The sequence below is a fragment of the Crotalus tigris genome, unplaced genomic scaffold (assembly GCF_016545835.1).
Source record: "Crotalus tigris isolate CLP2741 ecotype Arizona unplaced genomic scaffold, ASM1654583v1 scf7180000024117.2648584, whole genome shotgun sequence".
NCBI lineage: Eukaryota > Metazoa > Chordata > Lepidosauria > Squamata > Viperidae > Crotalus > Crotalus tigris.
Window position 1 is genome coordinate 2,403,640 of NW_024100394.1, and position 15,980 is coordinate 2,419,619.

The 15,980-nt window shown below is 38.2% G+C and overlaps 1 protein-coding gene across 1 annotated transcript in view; it reads right to left on the bottom strand.

Annotated features, from left to right (window-relative positions):
* CSMD1 (CUB and Sushi multiple domains 1) overlaps nt 1-15,980 on the bottom strand; it is a 510,216-nt gene that overhangs the window by 291,428 nt on the left and 202,808 nt on the right. Inside the window, exon 4 of the mRNA XM_039322597.1 lies at nt 10,002-10,089. Within this exon, the coding sequence (XP_039178531.1) occupies nt 10,002-10,089 (88 nt within the window). The remainder of the gene's footprint in view (nt 1-10,001; nt 10,090-15,980) is intronic.

Sequence of the window (15,980 nt, forward strand, 5' to 3'; positions counted from 1 at the left end):
ATCTCCCGGTTGCAGAGAATCTCGGTGTCCAGTTTTTCCTAGTTTTTCTAATCTGTCCCTTAAGACTCTCAGGGCCAGGTCTTGAGGGATGGAGGTGAAGAGTGAGGTGACGTCAAAAGAGACCATCACCTCATCCTCCTCCACCCTAAGGGTCCTGATCCTCTCCAGGAACTCCTCCGCAGATCTAACTGTAGTAGGGCTGCCATCGACTAGGTAGGATATGCGATCACTGAGCCACTTCGCCAACCCCGAAATGGGAGTGCCTCTAAACGACACGATAGGGCGAAGTGGAATATCCTCCTTATGGATCTTTGGCAGCCCATAAAACCTTGGGAGCGCCGAGTCATTGGGCCGTATTCTCCTTAAAGTATCTTCATCAAGTTTCTTTGACCGTTTAAAACCGTCAAGTAGCTTATTGATTTTGTTTTTCAAGGTCACCATGGGGTCTTTCTTGATAATTCTGTAAGCAGTCCTGTCACTTAGTAATTGCAGTGCTTTGGCCACATAGAGTGTCCTGTCCATCACCACTGTGGCCCTCCCCTTATCAGCGGGGAGTATCACAATGGTGGCGTCCCTCTTGAGATGCTCTAGGGCCTCTATTTCATCCCTAGTTAACACTTGGTGGTGCCTGTGGCGCATAAGCAACCCCGTGACCTGCTGCCTAATTAAGCTCATAGAATTCTCCCCCATATTCTCGTGGTGTATGGCGGGTTCTAACGCGGCGATGAAATCCAGCAGATTTGCATCCATCAGATTATATCCTACGTCGCGCTGCAGCAGCGTAAGTTGGGGGCGGGTAAGGGTCTTTGAGGACAAGTTATGCACCAAATTATCCATATCCCCGTTACCCTTTTGTCCCCGTAAAGAGTCTATCTTACGTTGGAGGCGTGTGGCAGTCTGTTGGTTGGTTCTCTCAGCCATTAACTGAACGTGCTGGTCGAGCATTTGGAAGTGTTGTTCTGACAGACCCTTGCTACATTGTTCACGAAGGCAGTCAGCTCCCCTCTTCAAGATTCCCACCCGACGATGTTGGTCATTGATGAGTGCCCGTACCGTACGACGTTGAAATTGTCTCACCGCTAGCTGGCATTCAGCAGAATTCACCGCGGGTCTCCTCATCAATGACTTGGGTGGGAGTTCTTCACGCATACAAGCGTGCAGGAAGGCTAGCTTACGATAGCAAGCCGAGATACGACAGGCAGACTTTTCCCAGCGTCTTGCCATGAGCAAAACTGCTCTGTTATAATAATTAGAAATAAAAACAAAAATGCGACTCTTGGGAATATTCATATTGTCCAAATAATAATGATCACCAAGAGAATATCTATAAAAATAGAAATTTAATCCACCGAGCTTTCGTCAAATACACTTGACATCGTCAGGGTTAAAAGGCAAACTACGGGGGAGTCTTATATACAGTTGTTTAATGCCTGTTTCCGGCTCCTGGAGCGCGTCATAGGGCCCAGCTGATCGGGCTGAGTCCTAAGCATACGCCCCACGTCAGCATCTATCTCCGTTCCATGGTTAGTTTGAGTTCGATTATATGTTGCTTCGTTAGTTGTTACCGGGTTGGGAGCCCAAGTCCTTTTTCCTTCCCTATTCGTAACCCCTCCACCATCCCAGACATCACTTCCCTTTGTGAGCGGGGGTAGGCAATTATCCACACTGCCTTCAATATCACTACATGCCCCAAGGCTGCTTTGATCCTGTTTTCCTATCTCCCGGGATTGTAACACAAGCTCGTAGTCCCCCCCCATACTATTCCTCCTCCCCTCCTTCTTCCCGTAGGTTCTCCTGAGCGGTCTGCTGTTCGTTTCCACGCTCTCTCTCTTGCGCGCAGTCGCGATGTTTCTTGCCGTTGTTCCGTTATCAGTGCTTCGTTGTTCCGTCCATTGTTGGAGAGCACTACTGCCGTTCATCCCCAATTCTCCGTTCCCACTCCATATAGTGCTCCTCCCCTTTAACTGCAATCGCTGTTTTGTCTCGCAACTTGGTGTTGGGAGTATCCGAGGGGGATGCATTCTTCTACTCGACTGTGACCGGGTTGTCATGGTGTGTGTGGTGCGTGTGGTAATATCCTCAACGGGGGGTTCGTCCTCGGTCTCGTCATCTTGGTTGAGCTTGGTTGTATTCCGTTTTTCTTTCAGTTCATCGGGCTCTACTCCATCTCCATTCCGTCCCACCAATGATCCGTTCTCTATGGGTCGTGGCGCACTCAGCCGCAGTTGCTTGCTGGAATCAGTCTGTTGTTGATCCGTGAGAGGGGAGCTGTCAATGGAAACTCCATTGCTGTAATTACGTAGGGAGGAGGCCAGGGCGGCTTTTTGATTGGGTCCCCTCCCCATATCAGTACGATTACCAGTACTCCATATTTTTAGAGCTTGGTGCGCTGCGCACAAATCTACACGTCGATTGATAGATTCCGTTCCTGAGAACCATGCCTCTTTCAATAGGCGACCTCTTTTTGTCATATCATTGGCCAAAATTTGTGCGTTCTCAAAATCGAAGCGATGGCCGTGTTCCGCTACATGGGCCCAGATCTGCGAATGTTGCTCGCCTCGTTTAATGGCCAGCTTGTGCTCGTGTAAACGAGTCTTGAGTCTTTTCGAGGTCTCGCCTATATAATGGCTCTGGCAGTCTGTGCAGTTGATTCTATATACTACAGCTGACCTCTCGACAGTAGGGAGCTGGTCCTTGGGGCGCATCACTTTAGCTCGTAGAGTCTGGGTAGGTTTGTGAGCTACCTGTATGTTGTGGGGTGCTAGGATTCTGGCAGTGGCTTCTGACACGTTGTTGATGTATGGTAGTGACACTCGTACGGTTCGTGTCCCAGGTTCTTCTCTTTGTTGTCCATTTCGAGGTCCTGGTGCCATACTGTGTCGCTTAATAAATCTTGGGGGGTACCCATTCATCCGGCATATACGGAACAGGTGTTTTCTTTCTTCTGCCTTAGACTCCCTAGTGCTACAGTGCGATTGCACCCGTTTAAACAGGGTCTTGATGCAGCTGGCCTTATGGGAGGCCGGATGGTTGCTATAGAAATGGAGGATGCGATCCGTGTGGGTGGGCTTCCGATAGACCCTGGTGTTAAGGGTTCCGTCTAGGGAACGTTGGACTAACACGTCCAAAAAGGCTATCGAGCCCCGGATCTCCTCCTCCATCGTAAATTTAATGTCCGGATATATTGAATTTAATACTCCCATCAAGCCAGCCAGATGACGGCGTTTGACGACAGCAAAAGTGTCGTCAACATACCGTGCCCAGCACTTGGGCTGTTGACGGGTCATGGCCTCGTGTTCCAGTTGTTGTAGAACCGCTTCCGCCACCACGCTGGATATTGGGGAGCCCATCGGTGTGCCCTTGACTTGCTCGTATATATTGTCTTGAAAGGAGAAGTAAGTTGTAAGGCATAGCTCAATGAGTTGCGCTAGATCTCCCGGTTGCAGGGAATCTCGATGTCCAGTTTTTCCTAGTTTTTCTAATCTGTCCCTTAGGACTCTCAGGGCCAGGTCTTGAGGGATGGAGGTGAAGAGTGAGGTGACGTCAAAAGAGACCATCACCTCATCCTCCTCCACCCTAAGGGTCCTGATCCTCTCCAGGAACTCCTCCGCAGATCTAACTGTAGTAGGGCTGCCATCGACTAGGTAGGATATGCGATCGCTGAGCCACTTCGCCAACCCCGAAATGGGAGTGCCTCTAAACGACACAATAGGGCGAAGTGGAATATCCTCCTTATGGATCTTTGGCAGCCCATAAAACCTTGGGAGCGCCGAGTCATTGGGCCGTATTCTCCTTAAAGTATCTTCATCAAGTTTCTTTGACCGTTTAAAACCGTCAAGTAGCTTATTGATTTTGTTTTTCAAGGTCACCATGGGGTCTTTCTTGATAATTCTGTAAGCAGTCCTGTCACTTAGTAATTGTAGTGCTTTGGCCACATAGAGTGTCCTGTCCATCACCACTGTGGCCCTCCCCTTACCACACGCACCACACACACCATGACAACCCGGTCGCAGTCGAGTAGAAGAATGCATCCCCCTCGGATACTCCCAACACCAAGTTGCGAGACAAAACAGCGATTGCAGTTAAAGGGGAAGAGCACTATATGGAGTGGGAACGGAGACTTGGGGATGAACGGCAGTAGTGCTCTCCAACAATGGACGGAACAACGAAGCACTGATAACGGAACAACGGCAAGAAACATCGCGACTGCGCGCAAGAGAGAGAGCGTGGAAACGAACAGTAGACCACTCAGGAGAACCTATGGGAAGAAGGAGGGGAGGAGGAATAGTATGGGGGGGGGGGACTACGAGCTTGTGTTACAATCCCGGGAGATAGGAAAACAGGATCAAAGCAGCCCTGGGGCATGTAGTGATATTGAAGGCAGTGTGGATAATTGCCTACCCCCGCTCACAAAGGGAAGTGATGTCTGGGATGGTGGAGGGGTTACGAATAGGGAAGGAAAAAGGACTTGGGCTCCCAACCCGGTAACAACTAACGAAGCAACATATAATCGAACTCAAACTAACCATGGAACGGAGATAGATGCTGACGTGGGGCGTATGCTTAGGACTCAGCCCGATCAGCTGGGGCCTATGACGCGCTCCAGGAGCCGGAAACAGGCATTAAACAACTGTATATAAGACTCCCCCCGTAGTTTGCCTTTTAACCCTGACGATGTCAAGTGTATTTGACGAAAGCTCGGTGGATTAAATTTCTATTTTTATAGATATTCTCTTGGTGATCGTTATTATTTGGACAATATGAATATTCCCAAGAGTCGCATTTTTGTTTTTATTTCTATATATATTATATTATATATATATATATATATATATATATATATATATATATATATTAAAATATAATTTTTCTAATTGTTTTTTAATTAAGCCTATATTCTGCTCTGGGAAGCTCGGGGGGGGAGAAGGGGGGGTGTTTGGGGGAGGTTGGGGAAGGGAGGGTTTGTTGTGTAATGTTTAGTTTTTTCTTTGTATATGTTTTTCATCTTTGTATTGTTTTGGTTTTTTTTCTTTTTTTGTAAAACTTATAAAACTTTTAATAAAAAAAAAAAAGGTCATCCAGATATGTGTAATGAAGGACAAACTCAAAGAGTATGTTTTATGTAATTTTCATCATTAAAGGGACGCTGAAAATCTTTGTGTTTTTATTTTGATTTTTTTAATGGATATTTCTATCTAAATGGAATGACATAGAGTAGCTTTAAGGCAAATATCTGCAAAAAGATGTACCATTTTCAAAAGATTCCCCTCACCACTAATGTATCTACTTTGTTAAATTAGATTGCATCACAGCATAGATTATACTCCCTGCTCAGATATTCAGAAACTGAACAAATAAGTACAAGCCACTTAAAGCATTGATAGGTTTTATCTTCTTAGGATTAACAGTATATCTATAACAAGTCACTGCTTGTTATCACAGTCTAGAGATATACTACATTGATGCTTTCTGTTGATCATTTGTGGCTCTCTGTGTATAGTTTCCATAGATACTAAGCAGAGCACATTAAGTTATTTTTATGATAAAGAGAAGGAAAATAGATTGTTGAGATTAAAGATATAAATGCCACTACATTGTTTTGGAATGTTAAAAAAAGAAAAGAAAAAACCCACATCCCTAAAAATAATATTGGTCAATATTTAATTTCTGACTTCCACCTTTTACTGGGTTGGGGAAAGGCATCATTTTGATTCCATACTTCATGGCCAGCCAATAATGTAATTTCTTGTTGCAGGGTGAAGGATGGAGCTCTCATTATCAAATCCCTATTTCATATCACATTAGATTCTTATTCAGAAATAGCATAATTAACCAATAACAGGTGTAAAGAACTTAGGTGTCTGTCTCTTGTTAGGCAGCTTGATAGATGATTAAGCACTCACATATATTCACCCATCCCTGCCACACCATCCCTGCCACATATTGGAAGAAAAAATGTGATTTTTCTTCCTGCCAGAAAATGATAATTGGTAGGAGGAGAAATTCAGAGAGTGGGATGCAACAATCATTTTCCTTAACATGGTCTGCATTAAAAGAGTAGGAACCATTCACTGATCTCATTAGTGAGACAGATTACTGATAAGTTTGCTTGGTGCTGGCTCATTGACTGAAGGATTCAGTTTTAACATTGACCTATGTCTATCCCCATTTTGTACTCTTACTTCTAAAGACTCTACTCTTGTCAATGAGTAATGTGATATAAAATCCTTTAGGAATACCCAACAGATTATCTCAAGAGCTTCATCAATTACTGAGAGAGTTAGCTACATGCTCATATTTGTTTGTGGGATATATATGCTGGGGACTATTGCAATGCCTTCTATATGGGTATGCCCTTGAAACTTATTCACAAGCTTCAGCTGGTCCAAAATGCAGTGGCATGTGCAGTACTGGATACACAATACAACTACTATATGAGCTGTGTTAGCTCCCAGTATGCTTTTAGGTACAATTCAAGATACTGGTTGCCATCTTTGAAGGCCAACATAGCATGATTATTTATGGGACCATCTCTCCCTTCCCATCAAATCTGGCAGAATGAGCATGCTCCAGGTTCTCTTGGTGAGGCAATGGCATATAGTGGGCCCAAGCAAGTGTGTCATGGTGTATGCCTTATGAAACAGGCTCCATCCAGAGGTTCAGGCAACTCTGACCTATGGCCTTTTGGAAGACCACAAATACCTAGCTAGGCACTGAGGCTGAGTTTTTAATTGGGGAGCTCTAGCATGGATGAATATCATAGATGTTTGGTGTTTTCAATGAGGGGCTTAATCTAGGTCTTTATTGTTTTTGCAGTTTTATTGCTAATGTTTTATACAGCATTTTTGTTTCCCAGAATTTCATTGGATAGATGAGAAACCTTACAATTTTGATTAATAAAGAAAAGAATAAAATAAAAAGGTAAAAATAGTAAAGATTAGAATAATGCACATTTAGGCTTCAAACACTTAGCAGTGTTTTATCAAATGAGACATGTTTTATCTTAAATTTGAAACAATGCATTTAAGTATATTTGACCAAAGTAAACCAATATTTTAATTAATTTATTTCCTGATTAGTTAGCTAAATACTTCCTAGGACTTTTTTTCATTTATGCATCGGAATTCTTAATGTTCTTTACTTTAAAAAGTAAGTACTGTGAACTGGAAATTCTTGCTTCGAGGAACAAAACTGCATTGATAATTTCAGTATTTCTAAGTACAAAGCTATAACTTGGTTAATTGCAAGCCTGTGGTTGCAATTAAGTGATGTAAACAGAGTATAATGTAATGAGATGGCCATTCTTTTCAACTAAAATTATGACAATACTGGCAACAAAGCTGGCTGCATGAACAAATCTCTTTTATTTAATGGATAATGAGAGCCAAGAGCTATTTATTTACCATTATCTTTGTCTGCTCTGTAATGCTTCAAAAGATTATGGTTTTTAAACAATCACATTCTTATGACTGCTTGTTAAGGAAGCAATCCATTTGTATTCAATTGGTTTAGTTTCCAGTAACTGAATATACTATTTGTATATAAACAAATTTCACCCAAAACATCAGACTGCTTTAATATTCAGTTATATAGTATACAAACTTCTGTATCATGTTCATATTTAGGCATAAAAGATAGTATTATACTCTCTTATTTCCCTGCAAGCTAGCTGCAAAGTTAGTAAAACAAGAATACCGGGGAATTTTGAAAACAGACAATATTACATACCTGTATGTTTTGAACTCATACCACAATGATTGAAATATGCGTGAATTCCTACATTGGAATTGGGATTTAAAAAGTAACTTTGCATCCTGTGCTCATTTAATACATGATGATGATGACAATGCTAAGGTGTCATCAAATTGGATTTGACTGTTAGTGACCACATATGTTTATTTAATGCATAATACTACATATTACATAAGGAATCAGTTATTCAATCTTGAGCAATATTATTTAACTTTGCTCTCCCACTTATAAAAATACTCTACTATGATAAACCGGGAATCCTAGAATCCTGTATAAGTTAGATATAATTTGTATAACAAAATAGGGAAAAAATATATAGGAGCATTGGCTATAGGGAAAATCTAAATTTTGTTCTGTGTAACAAATAACACATCATGTCTATGTTTCTACTTTCCCTTTATGCTGTATCTGTTTTTACATGTGCACATGCCTGTTCTATGCTAGCTCATACTAGCAAACTCTTCTTTATTTAATTTATGTCCAATAGCTTAGCTAGAAATGGTTTTCCTTCCTGGAAACAGAACACTTAACTAAGGACAGGAAGGAATTTGTGAGGCTTCCTCCAAATGTAATTATCCTTTACTGTACTCAGTGCTGTGAATTTTGCAATGCAGCTCTGATCCAAATCAGTATACAAAAGGCATTTGGGCAAGGGGAAATTATTTGGAAAAATGGAAAGAATCAGATTCATCTGTCCTTGTCTGTGACTGTAGCCATACAAATGATGGGCTGTTCTATTAAGGCCCCTCCAACTTTAGACACTAGCTTGTTCTGACATGCTGTATCACTACTTTGGTCATTGTTAATAGAATTCCAGTTTTATTATTTCCCTTTGCCCTGTAGCCCAACACTGAAGAAATGCCACAAAAGAGGAAATAACTGAAGAGGTGAGTAACTTCCCTGTCTATGAAACTGCCCTCTTTTCTAGTTGATAGAATTCTTTGGTCTTTCTAAATTACTTTTTCTGCCCTCCTGCTGATAGAGGAGTGATTTCCAGCTTCTTGAAGAGAACTGAAGTTTGATAAAAAGCCTGTTCTCTTTTCCAGCTTAGCAGGATGATTAAGGAACACTGCTTCTCTGTCAAAAGTGCTTCAGAGCCATTGTGACTGAAGCAAAATAAATTGGCACAGAGCAAGCAGGAAATGTAAATAATTGCACCTTCTCAAATTCACAGAAAACAGCACAGTTTAGAATAAATTTTGCATGCATTATAGATGGCTGAATTTGTCTTTCTGGTTTTTTTTTAGTCCCTTTCACCCAAAGCAGAAAATTCTATTTAAACATTCTTTTCAATGTTTATATTTCAAGAAAAAGGAAAAGGTAAGTCTCAGGGAAAGCTAAATGTTCATTAAAAATCAAAGTTTTTTATCTCATGCTCCACTATATACTGATGTGGCTATAATATCTATTGCCCAAAATCATTAGCTGAGAAATTTTTAGGCAAGAAATTTACAATGCCTGAACACAAAGTGAAAGTGAGAAATAGAAGACAGGACAATGGTATACGAAGTGTTGACACTAAGTTGCCCTTTGCGGTGGCAAACACTTTTTCTGAAAATGTCTAGCTTTAGCAATAGCACTTAGACTTATATACTGCTTCACAGTGGTTTACAGCATTCTCTGAGAGATTTACAAATGTCAGCATATTGCCTCCAACAATCTGGGTCCTCATTCTACTGACCTCAGAAGGATGGAAAGACTAATCAACTTTGAGTTGATCAGGATCTAACTCCAGGCTATGGGCAGAGTCAACCTGCAATACTTCATTCTAACCAGTGCTCCACCACAGCTTAATATGAACTATTATACAAAATATTGTATAATTGTCAGTTTGAATGCTCCTAGTAATTTTGAGTATAATCAGGATATATATTTAGGCATATTAAATATTAACAATATTGGTAGCAAACCTACGCTATTAGAAGTATACAAATCCTATTCATGTTCCAATGCATGCTTAAAATCACTCTTAATTTCAAAGTAATAAAGTGCAATTCACTTTTAATTGTAAAGAATATCCATGGCATTCACTTTCAAAATTACAATTTAATTGCAAAATTTACCTTTAATTGGAAAGGCTATCCATGGAGAGGTGTAATTATCAATCTTACTATGTCATTGTTGCAGAAAAGAGATGGATAATGTTAATGCAAACTGATAGCTTTTAATGAGAATATCAGCTTTTCAGTATGCATTTCTCACATACAGCTAAATAAAAACATTTGCAAACATAAATCTATATGAAATACCTAAAGTCCAAGCCTGCTCGCTTCCCATTTTCAGGAATCCCTGGGTCAGGACACATATCTGAGGCAACAGCATCTCCTCCTTGACTCACTGTAATAGAAAAAAAATGAGCAATCACATTTGGTAAACTATACTTAAAATACAACTTTTTAGAAAGACAAAGAGAATCATGAAGAGTTCAATGTGTTATTCATTAAGAGTAAGCTGTCTCTTTACTCCTCTAGTCATGTCTAACTCTAGTGGGCAGCCATGTTGTCAGCCTGACATCATGCTACAGCACAGAGCAAACGGTGAAACACGGAATGCTGTTACCTTCCTGCATGTTTATATGCAGCACCTATTCATCTACTTGCATTTCACGTTTTCGAACTGCTAGCTTGGCAGGAGCTGGGACAAGTGACAGGAGCTCACTCTGTCTCGTGGCACTTGGATCTCAAACTGCTAAGATATTGACCTTTAACAGTCTAAAACTCAGCATCTTAACCACTGAGCCGTGACATCCCTCAATTAAGATTAAACATAGATTTATATTTCACACAGGAGATAAATTGAAATATGTTCATGGATTCATTACATTTCATTCTACTTACACTAGAATTACCAGATCAGGGCTGCAATATATACACCCTTGCTGTCATTTAGTGTTCAGTTGGATTTCTGCAGCCTTATTTATTTATTATTACATTTATAGCCAAAGCCACCTTGTGGTAATTTCCAACAAAATTTGATCAATAGCAATAAAACTCAAAGAAAATGTACTGAAATCATAAAAACATTATTGTTGGAGATGTGAATCCAATAGTAGGGCTTCTTCAGGAACTTTTCATAAGAATCTTGCAGAATGGTAGATATAATTCACCTTCCCTTAAGCTCTCAAAGCAGAAAGATTTAGATATTACATGTTGCTATACTTCATGTTTAGGATTTTTACCTGACTTACACATCCTGTCTTGGAGAGAAGGGGGTGGGGTCTCCATTTTTACACAGGATATATGCTACAGGATTTAATTCTATTTGGGACTGAATCAGGACATAAGTAGCCAGATTTTAGTCAATGGAATTAAAACCACTACCAGGAATTGGATTGATGGACTTTTGTACTTTGAATGGTCATAGAGCATCACATAGTGCACACAATGGCTTTGAAAAGCAGGAATGGATTATGAACAACAAACAATGGCATTAAAATTGTGAATACTTGTGGAAAATGGTTGATTTATTTTCTTCAAGGCTGCAGTACATTTAAGAATGTGATAAGATGATATGGATTTATGTGGGTTCACAGGAAGACAATAGCAAGGTTATAAATGGGTTTAATCCCTTCAAATGAGAAATGTTACATGTGATTTCTTGTGACAATATAGTGAATTTTAGCTGAAAGCTGAACCTTGACACCTGAAACATTATCAAAAAATCAATTTCTATTGAAATAACAGCATTACAGAAATTATATATGTTGAGAGATAATGTACTTTTGCATACACATACTTGGGCACACATATATAGAACAAAGCTCTTGTAAGTGACCAGTTTCTGGCATCTAGTGCTATTTCCCCCATAAACCACTAAAACTGAAATCATTATTACACATTTTAATATTCAAGTCTTTAAAATGTCTCCCTTGGCAAGACTATTATTTTGAAAAGACATGAAATACCTCTACCATTCTATCTAGCATATGAGAAATCTTAACATGCATTAACATTTTTCTTTATATTTCTACAGAATATTTTCTTTCTCTGTGGCAAGATTTGTTTTTAGCATCAACAGGTAGAAATTATGACAGCACAAGAAACTGGAAATAATAAGTGGCATATTATTAGAAGATTAATTTAAATGTACCACACAGGTAAAAATCTGAGAAAATCATATTTCATAAGCAAAATTTAGGAAATACTTATTCACCTTCTTTTTTATAGTTAATTATGACTATAATTAGTATCAAGAATCAAACAATATACACAACAACCACTTAAAGCAAAATGTTTCATTCCGAAATTCTGACAAACTGCCTCAGCTAATCTGGAAAACCAAGACAGGACATTTAAAATGTTGTGTTTTATATCTGCTGCCCCCATTCAGATTCCCCAGTGATTCAACCTTTTTATTTTCAAGTGCTTTTTCATTAGGATTTCTTTCTATCCCAGTATGGCCTTATAGCCAGAAAGTACCTAACTGCACGTTCCTCCTCAACAAGGTTCTAACAATTATGGATTAACAATAATAGTTTTTAGCATACAAATGCCATGTTTATTGCACAGCACTCTAAGGTAAATCTTATTATACCTTAATGGAAAGTGTGAACACCTAAAGAAAGAAATTGTTCATCTGCCAACATAGAAAGTTGGTCTTTTCAAGAGAAAGCTCAACATACTGAATCTTAGGCAATTGATTATAGCCTCTCCACTTAACATAGCTGTAAATTTGGAGCTTATTAGCAATCCAGTTGAGTTTAGGGGCTCATAAATACCTTCTAGAGGCTGATGAGAAAGTGGATTTGAATAGTCTGGCAAAAATATGAAGCTTGTCCCATTTTAATGTCAACCTGAGACCCAGAACTACACACAAGCCTTGAAAACTTGGGCTATAGCTCTGAGAAATGTCAAACATTGGAAACAAATTGTAATGTGACAGAAACTGAAAAGTCTTACAATATCTGACTGGAAGGATATCCTAGTTATATTTTATTTAGCCTTTCTTAAAAAAGAAATATAGTTTTTGTCCTGGCTTTATCTATTTGGAATGTAGTTAAAGGTCTACAATTCAAAATTCCATGGATGTGAAGTATAGTTCTGTTTAAGGCTCAATTCAGCTCTGCTAAGCTTCTAGAATTCCCAATACAAGGTCAATAATAATTTCTATAGTGAAAATATCCAAGATTGAGTGAATTGATTTAATGTTGTTATATCTATGAAAAACAACAAACATTTTTGGGTAGTTTATGACTTTCCAGAGATTCTGATCATACAATATATCATGTGTTTCAAAATTATGTATAAAAGTTTCAACACACCAAAATTTGTTAAATATATTGGATTTTGGATCGGGTTTTGACCTTAATTTTATTCAAGGAAGCAAATCATAATCAAGATATATATCTTTCAATTTCTACTAAGATCATTTTTAACTTACAATATATACGTCCTCTAGAATTATTTTGAATGTAATTTTTTTTCAACATTGTTTCCAAGTCACTCTTCATGGTTAATATATCACAGAAGCTTTTCAGTATCAATCCCCAGGTTTGTGTGAGGGTGTTCCTTATTTTAAGCTTCATAGGTTGCTGAATAAAAAAGGAACACTGTGATCTCAGAGCATTTGAGCCATTTTTGTTTCATTTAAATAGGATTCACATCAGCACACATGTTCCCCTCCTTGCTATGAAGAGTAAAATGTGCCTAAAAATTATGTCAGAATAAGTAATGTATATTTATTGATTCCCCAAGAGAAAAACATGCTCAAAGCCAGGAAATAATATAATATCTTATTCACAGACTTTCCATGAAAAATATTCAGAGATTTGTCATTTTGGTACAATATTCTATATTGTGATGGAATGTTGTCTGGATTCCCGGGAGAGAGGGAGTGCATTCCAGAGAAGCAAAAGACAGCAAAGTTGAGATAGTTTAAGTGGGAAAAAGAGAGTTAAGACAGTTCTTTCCTAGTAGGTCTCAAAGTACATGTTTAATGGTGCAAGTAGTCTGTTTTAGTTTGGAAAGAACCAATTCTATAGGGAAAGAACAATAAAGGAAACAGCTTAGAAGAACCTCAACATGTCTTTCTTGAAGCATGACATATATGTACATTGTCATACATTTTCTCTTTAGAAAAGTCACACCACAATTGTTCTAGAAAAGGAAGCTTATTTAGGAGAGTAAACCACCTAGGTATGTTGAAACAAACTTGTCTGTCAAGTTATTTTAAATTAGAGATCATTGAAAAGGGAAGGGGTTACAATGGAAATTCCAAATAGTGAACCAAAACAGTCAGTTTTAAGGACATTCGAATCTTTATTTTACACTTACAGTAGTGTTTTCTTGCCATTCAAAAGTACTCTTTTTTATAAAAAAATGGATTCTTTTTTGAGGAAGAAAACATTTTGCTTCTCATCCAAGAAGCTTCATAGTTTTCCTGCAAGTGTGTCTTTCGATAAATCCAAACAGAAGTGTAATTCTCAATTAAATCAATTAAATTAGGATGGGGGATAATTTGGGGGATAATTTTCTAATTTGTTCCATATTCTCATAAATATGAAAATAATTACAATAGATATTCTGCTTGTGCTGTTGTGCCAAAGGCTGCGAGGAAAAAAAACCCAGGTATGAACACCATATCTTTCTACAATGAATATGTATGTATGCATGTGTGTGTGTGTGTGTGTGTGTGTGTGTATGTATGTATGTATATATATATATATATATATATATATATATATATATATATATATATATACATACATACATACATACATACATACACACACACACACACACACATATCTCAAATCAGAATTTTTAAATAAGAGCAAGGAAAACAACATCATCACTAGAAAATTAAACATCCTATATTAAATGTTATATTTCAATTTCTTGATTGTTATCATCCATTCCCAGTTTGAAACAAATTGCATGTGAGTATTGACAATTTCAACAAATGTATTTTAGATATATATTTTTGATTAACAGAGTTCTGGTTTGGTATTAAAATTTAATGTATTTAGCCTTGTTCTTGCTTTATGAAAAATACATTTTTAAAAAACAACATAAAATGCTTTAATAAAATTGTCTTCACCTCCTTTGATTGGATATTATATTAAACTGCTGAAGGAGAGAGGTACAGTAATCCAGCCTGGTAATATATATATATATGTTTAAACCAAACATAAAATAAAAATTAATTAACAATTGAAAGTCTGTTCAAAAAGTTATCATTAAAGTCTGTATAAAACACAATAAAGATGTTTATTACTCAATATGAGCAACATGCCTGAATAGATGAAAGATAGCTTGAACTTGATTCACCTGAGGAAACTGCCCAGATCTAATGTAGGTGAATGCATTCAGATTATGTAACAAATGCTTGGGGCTTGCTGGTCTGGGTAATTATTTTATATAATGAAAAAATAATGAATATAATATTTTCAAGTACAGGTCGTCCTTATTTGCTGATGGTAATTGGAACTGGGGACTCAATTGCTAAGTAACGTGGTTCTAAGGCACAATGTCATGTTACCATGCCAACTTACAATTGCAGGCTGGCAAGGCTTGGATTGACTTCAAACAGCTGTCCTTTAAAATCTGGCTAGCATTGAATTGCAACAAAACATGGCACATGGCTGGTAACATACAAATAGATCAAAAACAACCAAGTGAATCACATTCCCTCTATCAGTCCTTAAATAAATATTATCCACCAATTTGGTCAAGGCAGTCTTGATACCATAGCCAGTTCGAAAATGGGCCAAGACTAGTGCTTTTTTTGTAAAAAAAAAAAAAAAAAAAAAAGTGCTGGAACTCACAGACGTCATACAACCTGCCTTGCCTACCCTACAAGGTTCCATCCAAAAAAGGTGCCGGAACTCCGTTCTGGGCATTCTATGACAAAAAAAGCCCTGGCCAAGACTATCTGCTTCTATAGCATTTGGAGCTTCATAACCCATCAATCTTTATGGATACTTTGAGAATGGTGCTAGAAGAAGAATTACTATATGATATCAGAAAAATTATTCATACCAGATTTGCAACTGCTAACTTTTTTTTGGGGGGGGGACATCTGAATTAGTTATTTTTCTCCTGAAGGGCAAGGAAGAGGTGTTTCAAAAAGCTTTCCTTGAGGTGTTTTGTTATGAAACAAATTTCAGGCATTTTTTTAATACATGGTACATTATATAATATACAGTCTACAGTACATGAGGGTTATAAAGTTATCTATTCAGTTTAAAGCATCTGTTTAAACATAATACTATTTTTACCTGGAAAGGT